General features: G+C 36.1%; 1 protein-coding gene across 5 annotated transcripts in view; it reads right to left on the bottom strand.

Moving 5' to 3' along the window:
* The window catches only part of HMCN1 (hemicentin 1), a 448,248-nt gene that overhangs the window by 310,517 nt on the left and 111,308 nt on the right, over positions 1 to 26,423 (bottom strand). For all 5 annotated transcript variants that reach the window (XM_054449377.2, XM_063647968.1, XM_063647964.1 and 2 more), the window contains exons 3-4: positions 7,938 to 8,096; positions 6,744 to 6,866 (exon numbers count right to left, since the gene is read on the bottom strand). In XM_054449377.2, coding sequence (XP_054305352.1) covers positions 6,744 to 6,866; positions 7,938 to 8,096 — 282 coding nt within the window. The remainder of the gene's footprint in view (positions 1 to 6,743; positions 6,867 to 7,937; positions 8,097 to 26,423) is intronic.

Raw genomic sequence — 26,423 nt, forward strand, 5'->3', positions numbered from 1 at the left:
CTTGACTTTTGGCATATTTTTTCTAAATGATATTCTGTTGAGAGCAGTCATCTCCATCCATCCTCTCCCCCCAACATTTGTGAGAAATATTATGTATTATGTACTCTTTAAATGTCATTACAAAAACTGTTCACATGCTCAGAAGCCTACAGACAAAGATAACTTTTTAAGCAATAAATTAAAGACTTCATTTTTTGTTTTATCTAAAGAAATGGAAAGTACACATGGCTTCATTTAAGCATATTCCTGACCTATAAGCACTCCCAGGTGCCTGGAAGTGAAAAGGTAACTATGTGACTAGAACACTAGCATTCCTAGCACATACTCATACAGACAACATGTCAATCTTAGCACAGAAAAGGAGAAAGAAAGCATTCCACTGAAACTGAAGTTCAGGTACGCATTCCTTTTCTGTTGTGTTTGTGGATGTGGAGACCTACATTTATTTTAAAGGATTGGCTCTGAACATCTCCATTCCATTTTCCACAGGTGAATTCAAAGAAGGGATACGTGGAAACATTTACACATTGTTTTCACACATTTCCTGTAGCTCTCTAGAACATTATAGTTGTCCCTGATACATTTTCAAATTTCAGAGGAAACACCTGTTTCTACTGATTTTCAAGGTCAGCAGTAAGGTTTTGTTTTTGAAATAATTTCTGGAGTGAAACTCAGGAATGGGAAAAAACAAAATGGCAGATTCCTAATTTTAGAGCACTAATTGTCCAAAACCCCAATTTTCAGAGTCTCATCATTGAGCCCATATGCAGAAAGCTCATGGTCCAAAGTCTAGTCCTAAATGGCCATTAGCCAAAATAGCAGGAAGAGGCTGTGCCAGATCCATACTCTGGCAAAGTTTACAGTTTTTTTAAAGTATTGAACTCAGGGAAAAAACTAGCAAGAGAAATAAGTCCAGTAATCTCTAATCTATGAGGCTTTTCATTGCCAGGATTTGAATTTTTCATGGATGTGTTGCAAAATTGTCACTTTATTTTCCTGGGTTCCGTTTATTTCCTTTGAAATACCTAGTAAGCTCAACTCTCCTCTGCCTATTAGAAAACCAAAAACAGTCACTAGAACATTTTGACTAGCATGTATCACTAAATAAAAATAATAGCAGTTAATATTTATTGATATGTTCTAAACCCAACAACACTATGAGGTAGAAACTATCATTCTCTCCATTTTACAGATAAGGAAACTGACACACAGAAAATATCTGAGGTCACATGGCTGGGATATGAGCCATGGTCCTAGAGCCTTAGTCTTAACTACCACACAACACTGCTTGTGCTGAATCTTTTCTGCTTACCTCTCCAGCTTCATTTTCTAATAATCATTTCCATCTGGCTTTGCACCCTGGGATGCTGACTTTTTTTTTTTTTTTGAGATGGAGTCTCCCTCTGTTGCCCAGGCTGGAGTGCAGTGGCACGATCTCGGCTCACTGCAACTTCTGCCTCCCGGGCTCAAGCGATTCTCTTGCCTCAGCCTCCTGAGTAGCTGGGACTACAGGTGCGCGCCACCATGCCCAGCTAATTTTTGTATTTTAGTAGAGACAGGATTTTACCATGTTGGTCAGGATGGTCTCAATCTCTTGACCTCATGATCTGCCCACCTTGGCCTCCCAAAGTGCTGGGATTACAGACATAACCGTGGCCAGGGATGCTGACTTTTATGGAACACCTCAACAGGGCTCCTTGGTTCCCTAGCTTCCAGTTGGATTTGGGAAAATGAAAGGCACCAGGAAATACGAAGGGGTTGGGTACATATTCCCCTGGTTCTATTGTAATAGAGCTTCAGTTACTGATACCCTGCCTCTGTAAGAGAGAATTACAGAAGTAATTATTTATTGAAATGCTATTTATTGCTTAATTGCACATTTGAAAATAAAGAGTGTAATTGGGTTGTTTGTAACTCAAAAGATACATGCTTGAGAGGATGGCTACCCCATTGTCCATAATGTGCTTATTTCATATCGCATGCCTGTATCAAAACATCTCATGAACTCCATAAATGCATATACCTACTATGCACCCACAAAAATTTAAAAAATAAAAAAAGAAATGTTTTTATTGTAATGGTAACATCTATTAGAATCAGACCAATACAACAGGCTGGTAAGTTTTTTTCAAGGGAAGGGAATGTTACAGGATATGAGTTGGGGGAGGTGGGAAAAAGGATAGGGAAGCTCAGGACAAGCGAATTATCTAAATAACAGTGATCTTTTGTGTTAGCTTCTTTGACACAAGGATATAGCATCTGTGAAAAACTCTGAGATTTCCAACCTGGACTTTTTCTTACACCAAAAGGAAGCATTAATTAAATCAACTGACAACCCACCCAGCATATAAATAAAGGAGTAATACTGTAATAGTTTAGTTCCTTGTCTGTATTCAAAGGTGAATTAAGGACATCCTTGAGATGTACTGTAAATTGTGTTTCCAAAATGTAATACCATACAGTGATTTATAGACCACTGATGCTTGGCCAAATTATCTCTTCACTTTGGTTTCCCTTTTATGTTAAATAAAGATGAAAGAGTCCTAGATCTTCTACTTAATCATTGTTTTTTAAAACAAAACAAAACAAAAAAAAAACAGAACGCAGTAAAAACTTCACTTTAACTCAACAGAGAGTTGATATAAAATATATCCCCCAGGTTAAGAAACTGATTAAATAGGTTAAGAGAGTAAAATATAACACTACACTTTCCTTTAGAAACAGCAGATGAAAAGTCTTGAGTAAAATGAAAGGACTCAGTGCATATGTGGCTTCCCTGCAGTTCTTGTGTCTATTAAATGTGAAGATACCAGTATAGCATCTATTTTCCCTAGAGTTCGTAATGTTTACATAATAGAATATTTTGGAACAGTGAGAAAAAAGAAATGACTAAATAACATGTCAAAAATTTTGCAAATCCAATTTTAACATTGTCACAATGCTTCCTATTAATAAAATCTTCTGTGGTGCTAGCTTTCTTTAAGGAATATATTGACTTGTACAGTTCCAATAGGAGCTTCACAATATTTTTTTTTTCATACATAGTGAAAAAAGAAAACTGTCCAGCCTCTTCCTGGATTCTCCTACTCAGATTTATTTCCCAGTAACAATCAGACATATAATTTCTAGCAAACTTGATGGCACAATTTTCCCCACTTTAAAAGCATAATACCAACACTACAAGTGTTATAACAACACTAGTTAATATTTATTGGGCACTACTCTGTGCCAGACCTTGTGTGGAACATTTAAGTGCATTATCTCACTTAACCTCAGAGCAAATTTCTGAAAAGGATAATTCTATTATCTCCATTTTACAAACAGGGAAACTGGGACTCACAGATCCCATGTCACAAAGAAATATACAAGTTTTATCATTTAAGATGCATTTACTTTAAGGTAACTGAATACTCAACTCAAATTGGCTTGAACAAAAAGATAATTTCCTGAATTCTGGAGGTTTAGCAGTAGGATGGGTTTGATTGTTAACTTAATCCAAGATACTCCTAGCTAAGATTCCTTTGGTCTCATTAGCCCAAAGTAAGTGAAACATCCTTTCCTGCACCAGTTGGTGAGGTGGTTAGAATTGCTACGATGGATAGATAAATAAAGCCTCAGCCCTATTGTTGGCATCAAACTCTAGTTTATAAAAATGGACAACTTTAGCAATGCTTCTCTCTAGTGCTATTCTGCAAAAGCTAAATTTAAGGATTAGAATATCAGTTGATGATCCGGGAGAGAAACACTAAAAACAAGCCAGAGGGTTAAGTTTCTCTAATATATCCATATTTATAAAATTTTCTGAATTTACATCAAATTTTTATAAATTATTCTTCTTACAAATTATCTGTTGTCAGAATTATTAAAAATTATTAGAACTATAAAAATTATGTATAATATGATGCTGTATTAGTGCTTTCTCATGCAGCTATAAAGAACTGCCAGAGACTGGTTAATTAATAAAAGAAAGAGGCTTAATTGACTCACAGTTTTGCATGGTTGGGGAGGCCTCAGAAAACTTATAATCATGATGGAAGGGGAAGCAAACACATCCTTCTTCACTCAGTGGCAGGAGAGAGAAGTGCTGAGTGAAGCAGGGAAAGGCCCCTTATAAAACCATCAGATCTTGTGAGAACTCACTCACTATCATTAGAAAAGCATGGGGGAACTGCCCCCATAATCTAATCACCTCCGATGAGGTCCCTCCAATGACATGTGGGGATTATGGGAACTACAATTTAAGATGAGAACTGACTGGGGGGCAGTGGGGGGCGACACAGCCAAAAATATCACATGCCATTTAATAAAGGCTCTAGGGCTTATAGTTTCTCTACAGGGCTTAGTTTCTCCATTTAAGGCACTGTATTATTTCAGTTTTATGTAACTCAATTTTCCTTGGGTATGTGGATATAAATGGAGTCACATTCCCAGGACACATTTTTGTTGTTGTTGTTGTTGTTTTTCTGGCTCTGAAACCCACTACTAATAAAGTCCTATGGTTCTCCTTAAATTTAACCCCATTTGTTTTGGAACTTTTTTTTTTTTAGATGGAGTCTCACTCAGTTGCCCAGGCTGGAGTGCAGTGGTGTGGTCTCAGCTCACTGCAACCTCCACCTCCTGGGTTCAAGTGATTCTCCTGACTCAGCCTCCCGAGTAGCTGGGACTACAGGTACGTGCCACCATGCCCAGCTAATTTTTGTATTTTTAGTAGAGACAGGGTTTCACCATGTTGGCCATGCTGGTCTCGAACTCCTGACCTTGTGATCCACCTGTCTCGGCCTCCCAAAGTGCTGGGATTACAGGCGTGAGCTACTGTGCTCAGCCTGTTTTGGGAATCTCTAAGTGGTGTCTGACTGCTCACAAAAAGGTCCCATTGAGCAACTATTCTTTCAAAAGCTTAGGTGCCAGCCATGTGTCTTCTTGCCTCTTCTGTAATACTTCTGCTAGGAATGACCATGTCCACTAGGCATGGCATATTCAGCATACTGGCCCCAACACTCTATCTCTCTGCACTGCACACCACCACCACCTCCCACCCAGAAACTCACAAAACTCTAAGCAAGTGATGTACAAGCTGATGTAAGAGAGAATGCTATTCTTCCTCACTTAAGTCCCACTTAATGCTGCTCACTGTACCCTAGAGTCTTACAGAATACCAGGTTGAAGACAATTTCTATGAGCAGCTTTTCCTTCTTTAGGTTCAAATACAGTGTATGAGACAGGACAAGGAACCCAGTGTCTGAGAGAGTTCTGCACTGTTCCCCAATCCCTTTCTTCCCAGGTTCCCAAATTCTCATGCAAACATTGAGGCAAATTAACTGTTGAGGGCTCCCTGTGTAGTCATCAGACCCTTCCCAGGAATTTCTGAGTCACTAAAAGTGCACACAATATAAACCTAAGCCGTAACCCTCTCTAAAACTGTTTCTTCCAAGAATACATTTTTAAGATTAATTTTACAGATCTATCTATTTCAATATGTTGATTAAAAAATTTTTCGCTAGAATCTTTGCTCTAGAAATTTGTAATGTCCTATTAGTTCCACCTTGATATAATAAGAACTCTTTAGCTATAAGAGAACTACTGAACCATTTCATTTAAGACACAAAGGAGCCTGTCATGAAATTAATAGAACTTGTAGAGATACAGTGACCACATGAATCAAATATGAATTATGCCATGGCACACGTTTACCTATGTAACAAACCTGCATATCCTGCACATGTAACCCAGAACTTAAAAAAAAAAAAAAGGACTAAACAAAAAATAAAAATAAATTTTAAAACACCCTTATCTTTGTATTGGTATGTTCCTAGAAACTTAAATGAGAGTCAAATATATAAACAGGTTTAAAAAAATGTCATTATGAGTGAGGCCAAGGAAAGACAGCAAAATGGACAAAAAAGAAATTATGGGCCAGACGCGGTGGCTCACGCCTGTAATCCCAGCACTTTGGGAGGCCGAGGCAGGCGGATCACAAGGTCAGGAGATCGAGACCATCCTGGCTAACATGGTGAAATCCCGTCTCTACTAAAAATACAAAAAAAATTAGCCGGGCCTGGTGGCGGGCACCTGTAGTCCCAGCTACTCGGGAGGCTGAGGCAGGAGAATGGCGTGAACCCAGGAGGCAGAGCTTGCAGTGAGCTGAGATTGTGCCACTGCACTCCAGCCTGGGTGACAGAGGGAGACTTCACCTCAAACAACAACAACAACAAAAAAAAATTATGACAAACCTATCTAAAGGACTTTATAAGAAAATACTAAATTTTCTTACAATATAATTTATAAATATTATCAGTTTTTTGATAACTACATAGTTACTAGTTAGTCATAGCTTTTTACTTTTAATCTTAGAAACCAAACCTCATCAGACTTTTGCTCAATAATTAACTTTTTCGCATTCTACTTCAGTAACTAGTTTAGCCTCATTTTAATAGTTATATGAAAGTTATTCATCAAAAACGCAAATTGACCTTACTGAACAACTACAAAAAATTTTGATTCCAATAAAATTAAACCGTTAAATTAAACAGTTTGTTGCTATAAGTAATACAATCTAAAAATTAACATTAAATAAATATACCTATATTACTTCACATTATTCAATGCCTTTATTGAACTGTGGCCTAGGAGTAATACCTCTTGGTTAAAATTATTTTTGAAATCAAATCTGTCATAATTAGGCTGGCCTAACTGATTTTGATAAGGCAGCTGGTAATAAAGTAGACTCCCTTTATTAAACTGACCTCATTAACTTGTTTTTTGTCCAGATGGAACACTTGACCAGAACTTGTAGAGGCAATTTCTTCATAGACTTTATATCCAATATGGGTCCTGTCATCGCAATCTCCAGTCAGAACAAATACCACCTATGATTAAAAAAAAAAAAAGAAACAGTGTAAAGGGTTTCCAGAAATAAAAAAAATATGTGTATTGACTACCTATTGTGTTACATTTCTGGGCAAGTAGAATATGTGAGTGTGTGTGTGTGTATGTTTATATAATTATTGACTTTATACTCTGTTTAATAGTGAACCCAGATAGGAACATAGTGATTTATATTTTAGAAGTGTAGGCTAAAAGCTGTAGAAGTGAGACCATGACTATGCTAGATCACAGAATGGCCTCAATTCCTCACGCCTCCCTGTATCACTCAGTCAAAAGATTCTGAATTCTTCTTATAAAAGAGGTAGAGCTTATTTTGTCATCTGTGAATCTAAGCTTGTCCATGTGACTTCCTTTGGCCAATAGCATGAGGCAAAAATGACATTCTACAAGTTCTGGGCTGAGACCCAAGAGGGCTTGTGTATTTCCATTTGCTCTCAAGTGTCTCTGCCATAGCCACGAGAAGGACATGCCTAAATTAACTTACTGGTCTCAAAAAGAGGGTAAGACAACTATGAGGCAAAGCCAGGTCTCCTGACAGTCAAGCTTAGATAAGCAAAACCCACACTATTCCCTAGACACACTAGTGAGCAAGCCTGGCCTAGATCAACTGAGCTCTGTGAACATGTGAGAAATAAATGCTTATTGTTTTAGACCATTGAGTGTTTGAAAAGTTTGTCATGCAGCAATAGCTGATACAATGAATAACTCTGACTCAGGCATGATTCCACATCGGAGATAACATTGGAATATAAGCCTTTTTTGGTTAGGCCTGTGTTTTGTCAGTTATAAGGAAAAGATGATAGCAAGTGCCTTAATTAATCCCCAATCATGTCTTCTCCATACTGAAAAACAAGGCATTAATATGGTATGTATAAATATAACATATATGTTTAATATGTTTAAATTAGATGACATATACATATTGGTGAACATACATGTGGATAGATAGTTATAATTATTGTTATTGACCACACATGGAAGAGTCAAACAGGATAGGCAGTCTCTTACATATTGCATTTAGACAGAAACGTTTGGGGTTGATTCTTACTTACTTGTGACTGTTTCTGTTGGATAAGTTGCAGCACCTCATGGGTTAGCCGGTAATCTTTGGACCGAGCATCAGTGAAAACATAGATGAAAGAACCAGGAAGAGAAATTTCCAAGGCAATTTTTATAGCTCCGATACTCATTTCTGGACAATCACCACCACCCTGTTGAGTGGAGAGAAAAATTCAATTACCTCACCAGCAAAAACAATTGAATATTTTGGTTATAACAAGGTGCTTTGGGAGTTTTAGAACTGAGCAAATTTTCATTTTTATTTTCTGTCAGTTTGGCACTTTGTTCAAGAAGGGATGGAAGATACGCAAAGTGATATGAACTAGAAAAATGTGTACTTAAGGATAAGTTAGAAATTCACCCAAAACACACAAAATAATAGCTATCTATTTTTAAAATTAAATGTCTATTCACTCTGCCCTCTCTTACACGATGATCTCATATACCCCCTCTTCTCTTACTTTTTCTCATTCTTATTTGATGAACTTGCTTATTGTATTGAGAAGACAGAAGCAATCAGAAGAGAATGTTCATAAGCTCCCACCACAATACCTGTTAACCTACCTGCAGAAGCAACCTGATGCCCGCCTTAATCGTGAAGCACTTGCTTGCACTCGTGGCTATGCACCCATGGCTAAGGCTAACTACTCACCTGGGAACTAATCAAGGTGATCTCTCTACTCCATCACACTCTTTACTAAATCATTCCAGCATGGCATGTCTCCATACTCCTTCAAACTTCTGCTCACTTCATACCTGTCAGAGAAGCTTTCCCTGACTATCTGACATAAAATGCATTCTGTTTGTCATTCTTTTCACTCTGACTCTGTTTCGTTTTTCCTATTAACCTATAATCTCTGTGTTTTATTTTCTACTTGAATAGGCTCAATATGTTTTCCTAAACAAAAACTGTTCCCACCCTCAGAGCAATTCTTGTCACATTTATTTCCTTCATAATTATGTGGATTTGTACATGAAATTGTGAGTTTGCTGTATTTACAGTTTTATACATTATATTTTAGATTCAGAATTATATCCTGTTTGTTTCCATGTCATCAGCATTGTTTAAAACCACAGGTTTGAATAATGGCATAACATTCTATTATGTCTATATTCCATACTTTAGTCAACCATTTCTCTACTGTTGAAATATTAGTGTTCTTTCAAATTTTACTTCTCCATTATAAATGGTAGATAGATAGACAGACAAACAGACAAACTGATAGCAATAACTATAGGGCCAAGGGAATGGACTTTTGATCAATATAATTTGAGCAATTAATAATTGCTGAACACCCTGCTGAGATTTGGGCTTCCAACAACAAATAAGCTAAAATATCTTGTCCTGAAGGAGTTCAGGACCTAGAATAAGCAATCACATAAAAAGCAGGGCAGCTTGGGACCCTGTGGGCTTTACGGCAGCAGAGTGCAACAAGTAAGAGCTCTTTCTCAGAAAGAAAATAGTTATTCCATGAAACTCTGGAAATCCTATCTGATTTTCCTATTGGGTCTTTCACCAGGCTCCAACAGTTTCACATTCTGATACAGATACCGTGAACACCATAGATCTAATCAGGGTTATAAGAACCAAGTATTAGAATAGTTTACAATGAGCTAGCCTGGATGAAGTGGAGAATCTTTTCTTGTACTGGATCCCAATCAAAACTTACAGCCTTTGAGTATTATTTGTTAAATAGGTTGAAACAGAGCATCAGCTGTTAAAAATTGACTCTAAAACTGAGAGACTCATTAAATATTAGGTCACTTTCTTAATTGCATGGGGCTAGAAGATGTAGTAACCTGATCTTCACTTTGGAAAATATACCAGCCATAGATTCCCCAAAATTTTATTGCGTTAGCAATCCTTTCTCTTTTTGCAGAACTTATCTCCTACCTCCTATCACTTACATGCATTTTCGAGGCATTTAGTTTAACAAATAACACCGCTCTCAACAACTTGTATATTTGTATCTTTTGACCATACTTATCTCTCAAGTTCTAATTTTACATTTTCAATTTCTCGTTAGACCTCTATTCCTGGGTGTTCTATATGCCTCTCCAATTTAGTGCATCTAAAACAGAACTCATATTTTCTGCTGTGTCATCCCTATTTTTGTTAACAGTACTATCTGCATAGACATTTAGTTTCAAAACCTGAGTCATTTTTGACTCCTCCTTCTACTTTCATCTAATCAGTCGTCATTCATTCGACTTCCATAAATCTGTCCCTTCCCTTTCTCTTCACTTCCTACTAGTCACTTTTCTTATCACTAATTTTATTACATGTACAAACTCCTATATGATTTTCTGCTTTTCCTTCCACTTAACTTTATTTTGCCTGCAGTAAAGAGCTATATACATCACGTTCCTACTTAAAATATTTCACTACTTGTGTTGGATCAAATAAGCTTTCTATCTTTCTATCTCCTGTTGCTCCTTCTCCACAAATTCCTCCCTTTAAGCTGAGATTACTTCCTGTTCTTTTAATATTCCCCTTGCTTCACACCTTAATGCCATAACAATTTTCATTCAAGTAGTCTTTCTACTGTTCTATCTCTACCATCAAACACTTCTCAACAAAATATGCATGTCTAAATTCTTCCATTGTATAAGCTCATTGATGGCAAGGAACTGTGCTTTGCTGAGTCCTTGAATCCTCAGTTCATAGCACAATGCTGGCTTAAAGTAATCACTGAGTAAATATTTTTCAAATTAAACTATTATCTCACAGTGGTTGAGATAATATGCCTTCCCCTCTTTAAAGCTTTGTTTCCAGTCAAATGTGCTTACTCACTCTTCAGATGTATTCTACTATGCTTTACACTTTAGTGGTACTTAACATATTTCCTTTGCATAACAGTTATTTGGAGGGTTATCATGTGCAACAATGACCTTGAATGAAAATTTATGTAATAGGAAAGTGGGAAATAGACAGACATGTTAGTAATTTTGGTATATTGGATAGAAATAATCTTTACTTGCAGCCAATTTTGTATAATCTGTAATGGATATTCCGGGATGCTCAAAAAAATTTTAATTCCTATTGTATATACAGAAGCTTAGAGAAAAACATTCCTCAACTGCACATGACACTGTGCACCCGAGTGTGAACCACAATATAATTTATCCATTCTACAAGCATTTGTTGAATGGCCAAGTACACAATACAACTCCATGGTAGTATAATTCTAAGGAGGGATTAAATGTCTTTTACTAATTGTCATGTGTGTACCAACACACTAGGAGAAGTTTTCTGTCTATAGGCCAAACATGAGGACAGCTAAGAAATATCTAAAGGCACATATTAGGAATAGAAGGAATGATAAACCTTGTCCAGTTATTGAGTGAGAGATCCTCTCTGAGCCGTTTGACTTGAGTATAAATTTGCCCTAAGAGGACCTATAGATGCCTACTTCCCTAGGAATCCTGAAACATTACCCAGGATTAGACTGTAGAGACCACTAGAATCCTTGAAAGGGACTCCAGATGAATTAATCCCATTGGAATCTCCCAGGAACTTCAAGCTCAACTTAAAATTGAATGCAGCCCTAAAAAATCATGTTCTGAAATAGGGTCCCTAAGACTATAAACATTTTTCGGCCTATAAATTTGAATAAAGCAGTTTAACCACATATTAATAAAATCAAGATGGTCAACAACCTTTTCTGTAAGTATTAGAACCACCTGATTTTCCTGAAAAAAAAAAAAAAGCCACTTTGTGAAACATTGGAGCTTTATGTATGTGAGGCTTAATATTGGTTAATAATCAAAGGAAAGAGTGTGGTGAGCTGACACAACTAAAACCCCACAGAGAATTTCACAAATATCCTTTTATTTCTTGGACTTTTATAATATCATATACTCTAAAATGAATTATTTGACTTTTATGAAAGAACTAACAAAAAGGACTTTTATAATATCATATACTCTAAAATGAATTATTTGACTTTTATGAAAGAACTAACAAAAAGTCTCAAAGCAGCCAGGAAAATTGGAGAATGTCAAGTAAAAAAGAGAACATTTTAAGCCAGGCATGGTAGTGCATGCCTGTTGTCCCAGCTACTTGGGGGGTTGAGGTGGGAAGATCCCTTGAAACCAGGAATTCCCATCCAGCCTGGGTAACATAGCAAGCTATCTCTTAAAACAATAAAATAAATGTTTAAAAAAGAAACACTTTGACTCACACATGTCAGAAGCCAAGACTGGATGTGCTTATACATCCTTTAGGAGTCCTCTGTGTAGCTTAATTATATTTTTTCTGCTATGGAAATCAGTGTATTCTTTATAATAAAAATGACTATTCTGCCCCAAATTTCACATTTGCAATATAATCTGCAAACACATATTATATTGTAATCATATCGATTATAAGTGTTCTCAGGAATAAAACTCTTCCCAAAATAATACAGTATATTTAAATTATTACCTTTCTGCTTCTAGCTAACTGAAAATTAAAAGTAAATGTTAACTAAAAATTCATATCTTAATAAAGCTATGTGTCTATCTCATTGTGGATAGAAGGTCCTGAAAAGAAAAATAAGTTTATTCTTTTTCCAAAAGAAGTTAACATACAGTATTATCTTGTTATAAAAGCTCCCTATCTGATATTTGGGTTCGGTTTTCCAATAATTTTAAATCATAAGTGGCCATTAAAATGATCTATGAGGCTGGGTGTGGTGGCTCACGCCTGTAATCCCAGCATTTTGGGAGGCTGAGGCACACAGACTGCCTGAGCTCAGGAGTTCGCGACCAGGCTGGGCAACACGGTGAAACCCCGTCTCTACTAAAATAAAAAATAAAAATAAAAAAATTAGCCGGGCGTGGCGACATGCACCTAGTCCCAGCTACTCAGGAGGCTAGGAGGCAGGAGAATTGCTTGAACCCAGGAGGCGGAAGTTGCAGTGAGCCGAGATCGCACCACTACACTCTAGACTGGGTGACAGAGCGAGACTCCATCTCAAAATAATAATAAGAATAATAATAAATAAAATGATCTATGAAAGAAATGCTTTACCTCTGTTCCAACACAGTAGCCACTACCTAGCCTCATGTGGCTACTAAGCACTTGAAATGTGGCTACTGAAAATGAGAAACTGAATTTTTAAATTGTATTTTAATTAAAATTTAAATTAAAAAACTAAAGCAATGCTAATTTTTATACTGATGACATATTGAAATATTTTGGATATATTCAGTTAAGTAAATAGATTATTGAAGTCAATTTCAACTGCTTTTGAAATTATATATGTAGCTCACATTATTTGTTGGACAGCATTACTTTAGAATGATACATTTGATTGACTTATGTAGACTTAATTTTAGACTGTTAATTGTAAGGTTGTTGCTTTGATTAAGTCTTTCATGAACTTCCTTTCCTGGCAGAAGTTATTAGAGGCAAAATTTAAATTGCTTTAATTTACTAGGGATCAAGAATCAAGGTACAACTTACTCCAAAAATCTACAAATTATTCCCTTTGCTTATATATATATATATATATATATATATGTATATACACACACACACACACAAAGTTTATAAATAAAGATTATATATACACACACATCAAACTTTATCATATATGTCATATATGCATACATACACACATACACACATACACACACACACACACACACACCTTTAACCCACTGGTTTCTTTATAGGGTTTCTCTCAAATCATCAACTGACTTTCTGATCTTTAAGTTTAGCTTTGGCAGAACAGGACTAGGCTACACAAGCATTGCTAAAATTGTTCATTTTTATAAATAAGCCTCACAAAGTCAGAGACTGTAGGTTGATTTGTGTCAGCTGATTTAAAAATTGGAGGTAATGGAAATGTGACTGAAACTATAAAAACAAACTCTTGTAAGTTTTATTTCCAAACTTAAAAAAAAAAAATTACTCCTGGCCAGGCATGGTGGCTCATATCTGTAATCTCAGCAGTTTGGAAGGCCAAAGAGGGCAGATCTCTTATGCCCAGGAGCTTAAGACCAGCCTGTGCAACAGAGGAAATCCCCGTCTCTAAAAAAAAGAAAAAAAAAATTAGCTGGGTATGGTGGCACATAGCTGGCACGTGGTCCCAGCTACTCAGAACGCTCTGGGTAAGTGGAGGCTGCAGTGAACCGTGATTATGCCACTGCACTCCAGCCTGGGCTACAGAGTAAGACCTTGTCTCAAAAAATACATAAATAAACTCCTTTAAACGTCTGTAGCAGTTTCATTTTGACCTGAATACCAAATAGAAAAAATGTAAAATCATAATCCATAAACATTTATGATGGAAGAATTTACAATTGAAGAACTTAAATCTATAAAAGGTCTTATTGATTTAATCAGTACTTTTCATGGTAATAAGACACTCTACCTGTGTTAATTCAATAAATGTCTATTCTGAGCCAAGTGCTGAGAGAGTATTGTCACAAACACTATGTTATTTATTCTTTACATCAATGGATAAGGTAAGTATCACTTTTAACATGTTTTATTGACCGAGTACTAACTTTTGAAAATCCTTTCTCAGGGTCACACAACTAGTAAGTGAAAAAGCAGAGATTTGAACTTAATTATGCCTGGCCTGAAAATTCATGCAAACTCCCATGAGGAATTTTATTACCTCCTTGAACTTCTGTGACTATAAGTAAGTAGCTTTCTGAGACACTGTATAATCAGAGGAAGAAAATTCCCATTCTTCTAGATACCTACAGAATATTGTTTATTCTTCTTTTGTGGTATTCAGTAAGATGTATTATAATTTATATTTCCTCCTACTAGATCTCTGTTTTTTGAAGTACTTAGTAGGTGTGCCATTGTTGTTTGATGAATGAATGAATGACTAGTGAGTACATGGGTGAAAGATTTTCCAAAGCAATCTTGACATATTCTAGGTACACTTAACATACTCAGCCTGAGCTTGACTTAAGCCTAGCCCATCCCATTTCAAGTAATACAATTCCAGAACTAAACCTTCTAAAAGTACAAATGTATAAAGCTAACTCCCCCTATGTTTGATCTCTCCCCCACACCCCTCTCTGTCCTGGCATACAGTCAGGATGAACAATCAACACGATAAAACCAACATGGCTATGTAAATATATTTCCTAAAACCACAGAAACATGCACACACACACACACACACACAAATGAAAGGTATGATGGAGATGAACTGTATAATGCATAGAATTAGACAGCTCCCTAAATGCATTTTAGAAAGGGTCTGGCTTTGTTAACCTGTGCTTTTATTTGAACCCTGAAATATAGAAAATTAGTATCAGTATGCACAGTCCTGCTCAATATTTTGATTGACATTTTATCTTTATAATTCTACTGATGCCTACAATTTACTAAATTGCCAAAGACCTTTCAGATAGAAAAATGTGTACTAAGAAAAACGGAAGCATTTGAGCTTTCACAGTAAATGTTGCTCCTGGAATAAAAAATATTTTTAAAAAACTGTAACTTCAGAGTTATGGTGATAATTATGTTCACAAAATGAATTCCTGGAAAGCAAGATTAAATAAGAATGAACAGAAATCTTATCATTCAAGGGAGTATTAAAACACAGATTATCATGCTGTCTTTTCTAAATACAAGACAGTGTAGGAATGGCACTGGAATAAACTGAACCTTTAAACTGTGAGAGGAGTTGGAAAAAAAATGAAGTCCCTGTTCGAATCCTAATGGGAAAATCTACATCAAATGATGGATCAGAGAGACCCAAGAATGTTAATCTCAGAGCAAGCATGCTCCCATGCCTTATCATTTACCTTCTAGTCAACTTATTTCAATTCTTCTATTCTCATCTTTTCATTGAACTCGTTTTTATATCAATTGTTTTCCAGGTGCCTAAGTCTAAGCAATAAAAATTGAAACTTTTTTATAGGCTCATGACTAAGTTCAAAATAATTCTTATTGGCATTACAATATTTACCCTTATTCTAACATGAGTATAACCTACTAGAGTTTGCACTTAGTTTCAAAGTCAGACTACAACCTTTTCACGTGGAACACCCATGCGTGAAATGTCTTATTTGTGTAATCTGTCCCTTACCTATAAAATTTAGGTATGCAACTCAGTTTCAAGCTGAACAAAAAAAACATTTTCTTTCTTTTTTTTTTTTTTTTTTTTTTGAGACAGGGTCTAGCTCTGTCGCCCAGGCTGGAGTGCAGTGGCACGATCTCACTCACTGCAACTCCACCTCTGGTGTTCAAGAGATTCTCCTGCCTCAGCCTCCTGAGTAGCTGGTATTACAGGTGCCCACCACCATGCCTGGCTAATTTTCGTATTTTTAGTACAGACAGGGTTTCACCAGGTTGGCCAGGCTGGTCTCAAACTTGTGACCTCAGATGATCCGCCCACCTCAACCTCCCAAAGTGCTAGGATTACAGGCATGAGCCACTGCGCCCAGTCTAAAGCTGAACAAAATTTTACAACTCTCAGTTCTCTTTCTTAAAATACAGTTGTGCAATTCTTTTACCAAGAAAACAGGATGTACATGTGAAAACCATTAAATTACATCGAATCTAATTTAAAGTTGCATCGAAGCAAATATAAAACAAATTAGAATAATTACAGAGTTCGTCAGTGACATGTGCTGGCTTTTATTACTTGTAGAATATATTGCAGGGATGTACTGAGAAACAATCAGAATATCGCAGAGCCCAAACCTCAAATCTCCAAAATCTAAATAAAAGATGTTACATCCCAGACAGTCAAACTATGCTGCTCTTCGCTACACATTCATTGATCACCAAACGAGCTCAAAGAAGGTGAAATCCAAATTAAAGTATCAAAGAACTGCTGACTACAATTCCAGGCACAGTAAAGGTAACAATTACAACACAGTCCATGCTTTCAGATTATCACCTGTCACTGGTAAGGATTTAACTCATCGGCAACTGATCTTTCAACTCGTTGGACCTTCTTTCAAGGGAGCTAGTAGAGCTTAGGTGGGTCTTCAGGGGACATGTTTTGTTGGGTCTTTGGAGGAGGTTAGTTTGCTTCAAATAAAATATTTATAAAAACTGCACTATGTACCAGGCACTCAATATCTTGATTAGTAAATTAGAAAATGTTGTGCCTAATACATTAAAAAATATCAAAAGTTTCATAATTCACATGAGTTATAATGGACAGTGAGTGGTCCTTTGAAGAGGGAAATAGGATGGAGACAACCAAGAATAAAAAAAATAACGAAAATACCTTCTACTTATCAGAAGACATGTAGAAGCAGGCAGGATTAACCGTAGGCAAAAATGGGAAACTAACAAATTATATCTTGGTATTCTCAGTCACCCTTCAGTAACCATCCTCTTCTCAGCTTCTTAGAGAATTCTTTCTTACCCTCTTCAAGGATTCGGTATCTTTTTATTGTGAGCTTCAAAATTAAGACACTGCCATTGCCCTGGTTGGAATGGATTCCTGGTCCCACCTAACAAGTGGCTCCCTTGTTTGCTTAGGGAGCAAGAGCCAGAGGGGGCAGGGACGGGGTCTAAGAAGGTCTTACTAGCCAATAATCATTTGCTTATTCAAGGAGGAAGCATTCACCATACCTATACTTGCTCTGAGCAGACCTTCTTGCTCCCAGTTCTTCCTCTCTTATGACCCTTCTCTGCTAGTCCTCTCTGCTAGTCAAGACTCTGCCTAGCCACAGAAATTTCTCTCTTCCTTCTGCTCCAACACTCACATATGGATTCTGCATGCCGTCTAGCACATTTGGTATTATCTTTGTTATTAGCTAGTTAATGAAGATTGGAATGCTGTGATTATTTAATGTGATAAAAATCTATTTATACTGCTTGTGTAACTTCTCTTGGCAAAATGGAAAAATACATTTTTACTAATAAAATCATTATGATTTACAAAGACATCACATTATAAGAAAGTTTGAGATACACAAATTTTACATTGTTTTTAGTAGTCATTTAAAAAATGATGAAATAAGATCTTAAAGGAGATGACTACATATATGATAGAGCAAATAAATCAGGATTTTAAAAAATCACCATGAATATAAAAGGATAGAGACCTAGTTTAAACATTTATGTAAGGAAACCTGACGGACCTAGCTGATGACAGAATCAGTATTCAATAATGTAATATGCCTGCCAAAGAAAACTGATATCAGCCTCCAGCATTAAAAGAAGCTCCCCAGACATTGCTCCAGAGGAGTCCCCCAGGTATCATCTGGAGACAAAATCCAGTGCTATCAAATCTTTAACTAGTGTTACTCAGGTCTGGGGTACTGACAGGTTGCTGGAAGGGATTCTAACATCTGACGGGGTAACTGGACAAATGATATTCAAAATCAATTCCAGTAATAGGACTCCACAATTCTCCTGAAATTTTTTTTAAGGTCTAGGAATAAAAAAAGATGCTTTCTGAGAACTAACTGCTCCTACCCAGTTTGGATAGAGAAAAAACTCTAATTTTCCTTTATGTCCATTTCACTGAAAATGAGCTTGTTTGTTTTTTAGCTGCAGCTGCTAGCAACTCTGAAAAAATGAGATTTATAGTTTTCTCTAGGAATCCTGGCTGTAGATCAAGGATCATTCTCCCAAGGAAACTGTTTTGATCTCCATCCTTACCAACACCTAAAAACTAACAAAATCAGATTTAGTACTTATTGTGGGGAATAGAACAATCTGTTGGTTGCCTAAGTAGCACATATGGATTGAATCCAGGCATCATAGGTTAGTGTATTCTTTCTCTTAAATGTTATTTGGCCACAGGAATCTGCAATATTTACCACGCAATGACTCATGTATTTATCCTTAAGGATATTCCCATAGATGCACACTTTGAAAAGAAATTCAAGAAATTTCCCATTATAATATCTACCCCACTCTAATCACCTGTATATTCCATTTTGAAAAAGCAATCCAACAGTCAAAATAGCCTTCCATATTCTTTGTCCTTTGAAGTTTACACAAAAGATCATTACAATATCAACCACATATTTGCTTCTGGATAGGGTACCAAAATGGATACCTAAAAAAGGGCCAGACATTCCCATTCCTGTGCTCCACTGTCTTGTCGCAGTCTCTATTCCTTGTTCTCTGGGGATGTAGGATTGTTTGTCCCTCAGATAATTCTTTAGCAGAAACTCTAATAGAAAACTCAAACGGCAAACTAAAGTTTTAATAGATGCTTCATTCAGGCCCAAAGAAGTTTCAACACTAAAAATAAAAACAATCAAAACACTACCTATGAATGTACCTACAGTACACACAGTACTTTTCAATATCTTAAACATATTTTGTTCTTGTTTCTCCCCAAAGTGTGCATGAGCTTAAATAGGCTTATCATGCTTAGTACCAAGAACATTTGCTGAGGAAAGCCAGTGATTTTATTATTAACTTTGTCATTTGCTACTTGGTAATTTTTGGTGGGCCAATTACTCAAAGCGATTGGAGATAGGAATGAAGTAAAAATATTTGAGAAATAAATTCATTTTGTTGAGGATAAGATCAGCCCTAGACATACATCTGTCTTTAATTCTTTACTTTCCTACTTTGAAGTAACATACAAAGAGAAATTATATAAATAAATATGTTAACTTGATTAGATCAATAAGGTTATTTAAACAGATATTTAGAAGGAAAGCAGTGGAGCAATAAAGGAAACTGGCTTTGGCATTAAATACCTCGTTTTGAGACCAGCTTTGCTACTTGCTATTTTTGTGACCCATGTAAGACATGTTACCTAATATCAAAAAGCTTGAGATTCCTCATTTATAAAAAGAAATAGTGATATTTATGTGAGTATAAATTGAGAAAATGATTTTAAAACACTTGCAAAACCTTTTGCAAGGCACATTTTCCAAAACTGTTGCTCATTTACGACATAAATATTTGGGGATTATTTCCCTCAGAAGAACTTTGGAGTACTAGAGCTAGTAGTAGCAATAGATAACATTTATTGAGCCTGTACTTTGGGCCACTGTTCTGCTTGAAGGTTTATACATACTTCAGGCAGAGTTAGATGCCTTATCATACCTTCTTCCCTAAATTAAATACAAGCCAGTCCTCCTTTAAAGTGTGTGTGTGTGTGTGTGTGTGTGTGTGTGTGTGTAGGATATTTGTAAGCAAATGCATATTATGAAAACTTAAATGGAAATTAAAACTGCTTTTCTAAGTTGAATCATGTCTAATCATGTCCAAAAATGAAAATCAAACCTCTGATAGCTCTACATTATATCTGTGTCCATGATGACATACAATGCCTTTTCTTTCCTTTTTTGGTTCATTTTAAAAATTTATTTGCTTTCTTCATTTTTCTGGCCATATGTTTTTTAAAAATTCATATGGAAGAATTCTCTATACATCTAGAAACTAAAGTTACAGTTTTATACAATAGCATTTTTTAAAAAACTAGAAATTAGATAAAGTGTACATACAAAATTGGCATAGTAAATTATTCTTCCAAAATCATCATTATCTTGTTCTCCTCTTTTTAGCAGTCTTTGCCTATCTGAGGGTATTTCATATTCTCCTTAGGCAGTTAATTCTATCAACTGTTCTTTTACAGAAAACATTCTTTTTCCCCTAACCTTAACCTGCCGAAGTTTAAACCTATTTATTCGCCTGGACCTCACCCTATCATCTTCATAACTCTATCATGTTGCTATGTGACAATGCTTTTCCAGATATTTTTCATCATATTCGTACTTTTTTAAAAAGTCAATTTTATTAAAAGACTTTACTAAGGAAACTTAAATTATGTGTGAAGCTTTTGATTTGGGGGATCAACAATTTATACAAAAGTTGGCATTGTAATCTCATTATTGTAGAAATAACTTGGTGTTTTGAGGGGTTGTGTGTATGTGTGTGTGTGTGGGTGTGTGTTTACACTTTGAATGTTTGACTAATATACTTTCTGTTCTTTAAAACATTTGGATAAAAGGCTTGAAAGCATATCACTGCCAATATCATTTTCTAAAAATCAACAAGCTTTATAGTTTCTTATAAGGAATGTGTCCTGAAGCAAGGCTTTGCACTCCATATTTACGAGGATATTAATTTTCAAAGCTCTGTGTGATTTGAATACCATTTGTTGTCATTTGTCTTTCCTTCTTTTCCCCAGAGAGAAAGCACAGTTGTTTTCAAGTTACTTCTCTGTATTCCAGATGAAAGAGGATAAAGGAAAATGAAATTAATGGTATAAATTTAATAAATTAAGTGTAATAATTTTTTGCTAATTTTTTCCTGGAAAATCTTAGATTGCTTTTTCTCAAGTTAATTCCATATCTCTAGAAGAAAAATAGCCAAGCCTGCTCTAATGTTAATGGATGATTAATGCACTTCAAACTGAATTTACTTCTCATTGTTTTCAAAACCAATTTAAATATGAAAGGAATATTTTTAAAGGTTTTCTTTTTTTAAAGTTCAAGTTAGTTTAGTAGGATAACAATACTTGCTGCTTTTGATATCAGTGATTTTGTGGGAGTTACTAAAAATGGTAGAAAGGGAACTGAAGAAGGGTTTGAAAATCATACATAAAACAAAATTTTGTATCTCATACTAAAATTTTAAGAAATTTGTGAGGTATCTCAAACTGATTAATGAAATAATAGTCTATAAGTAAACACTGAACAAAATATATCCTTTAGTTTAGTGTTAAATGATGATGTAGACTAGACTTCTCATGTTTAACCTTTAAATTTTTTGTCACTGATTTAAGACAGAATAATTCACTAGAAACTTTGAAAGTAAAAACACTTCTGTGGTATTCCCAATGCCTGTAACAATGCCTAATGTTGAATGAAGGGAAAAATTAAATATTTGATTTTTTCCCTTGCTGGTTGTTCTAATTAAGCATCCTTTTGGATCCTATGAAAGTGCAAAAAAGGGGGGAAAAAAAAGAAAATCCCATAATATAAAGCCTGTCCAGGGGAAACCTACAGAGAAATAGACCCCAGCTTTTATTGCATGGGAGAAAGAAAGAAAAAATATTTTTTGAACAAAGGTAAAAATTATATAATCTTACAGAGTGTCTGTATCAGATTCAATTCCAGAGGGTGGAGGGAGGCCTCTGCAGAGGCAGTCATGGAGTATGAGTCAGGAATCAGGATCCTTCACCCTGGAGTCAAACAGAGCAAGGAGGATCAGGGCACTCCCTATAGATCCTTCAGAACAAAAGAAGGGGAGAGGCAGACAATCAGGAAGCTCGTGCCAGGTCTCATTAACAATGTAGGTATTTTCATTCTGGCCAGATTTTCAAGAATATAGTCTAGTTGTATTCTCACAGAGGAAAAAAAAAATGAATACAATAAATGCCTTCCTAACATTCTGTCTGCTAGAAATCCCCATTACTTGGCCCTTCTGATTCTCTATAATGCAATAAAAACTGATGGTTAGGTTTTTCGGGTATTTTCTGTACCATCAAGTAAAGTTTAAATAATATTCCATACAGTTTTACTGTTAAATGTACATTTTTAAAAGAAGCCACCTCAAATGGCACTCATTTATTCAACAGCTATTGAAAGTCTACTCTACTGCAGACACTGGTTTATCTTCCAAATGAAGCACAGGCTAATACAAGCTACAGGGCTCTTGTCCTCAGGAACTCAGTGCAATAAGGGTACATGAAAGCATTTAAACAACCAGAACAATGCAGTTTCTAATTTCCAAGATCCATGAATATAATATAAATTTCTAAGGAAATTTTTTTTCAGAGAATTTGGACATCCAAAGTGGCAAAGAATTTGCTACACTGAGGGAGAGAAAAGCAAATAGTAAATAAGTAGCAAAATAATGACTGAAAAAATGCCATGGTATAAGAGAAAAGAGATGGAAGACTGTTGGTGAAAAAAAAATGTCAAAAAAAATTCAGTAACAGAGAAAAATAGTCAAGAGATAATTATATAAATCTACTTACATATTTATCAAATATAATTCAATTTAGTATATAATTTACAAATGAGACATGCACAAAATAGAATCACCCTTGAATACACATTTGGAATGCCAAACTTCCAGTTTCATACCCTATGCCTCAATTATGCTCATTACTATGTGCAGATCTGAATTGTCATTTATCCAACAATGAATCGATGAAAGTATTATACTTCAAACTCTGATTTGGACTCTGTTAAATCTGTATATTCTGGTATATTCATTCATTCATTCATTTATTAAAAAGTGAGCATGTTCTATATGCCAGTCCTTTTACTGGGGTATTTAATAAGCTAAATTATACACAGTCCTTCAATGTGAACTCCCATTATGAACTGCTTTATGACAGAGAAAGGTAGTGAGAAATGACCCAGCCGAGAAAATAGGGCAGGATTCTCTGAGGAAGTGGTATTATTTAAGATGAGACTTTGAATACAGGATTTTAAACTAGGTTAAGGGAGTGTGGAAATGAGGGCAGACTGAAGGACAGGAACTTTCTGTGCAAGAACAGCATGTGCAAAAATGCCCTGAGGAGATGGGTGGGGATACAGATATGGGGAAGCTCTATGCAAGGCCTCTGCAGCAGAGTACAGAGCCTAGGAGAAAGAGTGGCACTAGATGGGAATGAAAGGTAGGAAGGTCTTAGATCACTCAGAACCCAGAACCATAGGAAGAATTTGATGCGGTGTGGGTAAAGAGTCAAGTAGATATGGTACAAGGCAGAAACTTTCAGAGCTGTACTCTGAGATCCCTTTGTCTGCAGAGTAGAGAAGCTAGGCCTGGAAAATAGAAGCAAGAATAAATGCAAGAAAATCCCTTAGAAGATTTTCTGCATTAGTTTAGACTAAAGGTATGGTAATTGGGACTCAGATGGTGTCAAAAGAAATGGAGAGGAGCCAATTGATTTAAAACGTATTTAGAAAGTTACAAACAACACTTAATAACAGTTGGAGTGACTATAAGGGGTAAAAGTGCAGGTGTATTAAGGAAGTATCCAGATATTTGGCTGGGTAACCAGAATACTATAACATCATTCACAAAGGTAACAAGGAGGAGACAAAAGCCAAGGATTAAGGACCACATTTAGGGTACTGGAAAAAGAACGTTCATGAATTTCATTTTAGAAGGCCATTGTGACATCCAAGGACTGAAAAGAGGGTCTGTTCCTCAGGAAAGAGGTCAAGGCTAAAGCATATTTACATGGTATGGATGATTTTACCTAAGGAGAGGATAGAAAATGAGGAAACAAAAAGGAGCCAGTTTCAAAACCTTGAGGAACACCAATATTCAATGGCCAAGTGGAAGGAAATGAAGTTTCCTAAGAAGTTGAGTAGGAAAAATGAGACTAAAAAATGAAACATGGATGAGGGAACAAAGTGTGTCAAGCAGGAGGGAGAGTCCAATGTTGTCAAAGACTACAGAGATGTCTATCCAGTATGATGAGGACTGGAACATTTCCATTGCATTTAGCAAAATGGATATCACTGGTCACTAGCTAATGCTACTTTGATACAGTGGGAGGAATCGGAACTAGATTGAAATAGATTGAAAAGTGAATGGCAGAAATGGGAGAAAGGAAATGATAGCAGTGAACATAGACAATGTGGTTGGCATTGAGGGAATTGAGAGAATAGAAATTATTTGTAAGAGAACTTGAGAAAAATACAGAAATTTTTTGTTGTTTATTTTGTTTTGCTTTTTATGGTTGTTGGGATTTGTTTGTATGTTTTTGAGACTTGAACATACATATTTAAAAACCAATGAAAACTTTTTTTTGCTTTCTTTTGGAGACAGTGTCTCACTCTGTCACCCACACTGTAGTGTAGTAGTATAATAATAGCTCATTGTAGCCTCAAACTCCTGGGCTCAAGTGATCCTCCACCCTCACCTTTCCAAGTAGCTGGGACTACAGGCATGCACCACCATGCCCGGCTGAATTTTTTTTTCTTTTTCAGAGACAGGGTCTCACTATGTGCCCAGGCTGGTCTCAAACTCCTGGCCTCAAATGATCCTCCTGCCTTTGCCTCCCAAAGCAGCACGGGATTACAGGCATGAGCTACTGTGCCCAGCCTCAGTAGGAACTCTTTAACAGTTGAGAGAAACAGTTTGATAGTGTTAAAATCCCAAGAAAGCCAAGGAATTGAGATCAAGTGAATAAGAATAGGATAGGAACTGGATGGAAATGGGTTATATGTTACATATGAGGAAGCAGAGGGCTTCATTTGTTTGTGACTGTGTGTGAAAATGAGGTCACTTGCTCTGAGTAGATCATCTGCTGATATAACCGGTAGTAAAAGGGTGGTGAGATATAGGTTAAAGGAGAGTGAATAAGATTTGCAATTGTCATTGAGAAGAAAGGAAGATTTTATTGATCAAAGAAACATAGTAACATCATGGGAGTATTAAGAGTCCATTTGAGTTAGGTGGCTACGAATTCACCAGAGACTCAAAGCATCATGTTGTGAAACTTCAACCACATTTGGCAACTCGTGGATAAGCATGAATAATGCAGACAGTTGAGGTCATTCAGGAATGAGGTTATGCCTTTTGAACAGAAAAGCAATGGACAAAGGAGAAAAAGCAGTGTTTTAAATGATATAAAAAAAACTCTGAGCTAGATTAGAAGAAGTGAAAAAATAAGAAAACTGATGACCTGGGAGACAGTGTAGGGGTCAGTGGATCAGAGTGCTTGCTGAGGGTAAGGGAGTGGTTGTAGTGTAAAAAGTTGCACCAACCTGCTCAGTGCACAGGTAATTGTTGATTAAAATGTCTGAATTATCTAAGAGAGAAAACAGATGATAACAAGATCTAGGGGATGTTTGTGGAAATAGATGACTAAGAGAGAGTAAAGTAAAGGTCATTGAAGATAACTAGTAGGTCAAGGAACTGAAAAGGGACTATTCTGACTAGGTCATTCTCATAAATGTTGAAGTCACTCAGAATAATGGCAGTCCTGGGGAGGAAAGGCAGCCAATGAGGCAGGTACCGATCGCCAAAATGAATGATGGAAAGTGGCCAAAAAGTCTGAGGATAACAGAGGCAGAGACCATAGAAGGTAGTATAGTGAAACAGCCTCGGAGAAGCACATTTTTTAAATGAATAAATTCAGCACCAGAAGAAGATGCATAGCAACTTTACCTCTAAGTTCTGTTTTCAGAATAACATTTAAACCAATGTGATTCATCTTCTCTAATAACCAAGTTATATGTACAGTCAAACATTTCATATGGCTGACTTATAGCAGCACAGAATATCAAAATTACCTTAGTTATGCCATTAATTTTATGGGAAAAGAATTATTAACTGTTCCTTATATTTCTAAGCAAAAAGATTTATCTAGAGCAGGGGTCAGCAAACTTTTTCCTTAAAGGGACCAGTCTGCCACAACTACTCAACTCTGCCATGATAGTGTAAACCAGCCATAGGTAGTAACTAACTGGTGATATTTCAAACCCCATCTGTCCCATTTCTGTATCTATTGTTCAATTCATTCTGGACTCAGGTGGAGGGCTGGGGGGGTGTGGCAATTATTGGGTCCCTTAAAAAGCCAACAACTATGTCTTTTAGACTTAAAAAATAAAGAAAATCA

The sequence above is a fragment of the Pongo pygmaeus genome, chromosome 1 (assembly GCF_028885625.2).
Source record: "Pongo pygmaeus isolate AG05252 chromosome 1, NHGRI_mPonPyg2-v2.0_pri, whole genome shotgun sequence".
Lineage (NCBI taxonomy): Eukaryota > Metazoa > Chordata > Mammalia > Primates > Hominidae > Pongo > Pongo pygmaeus.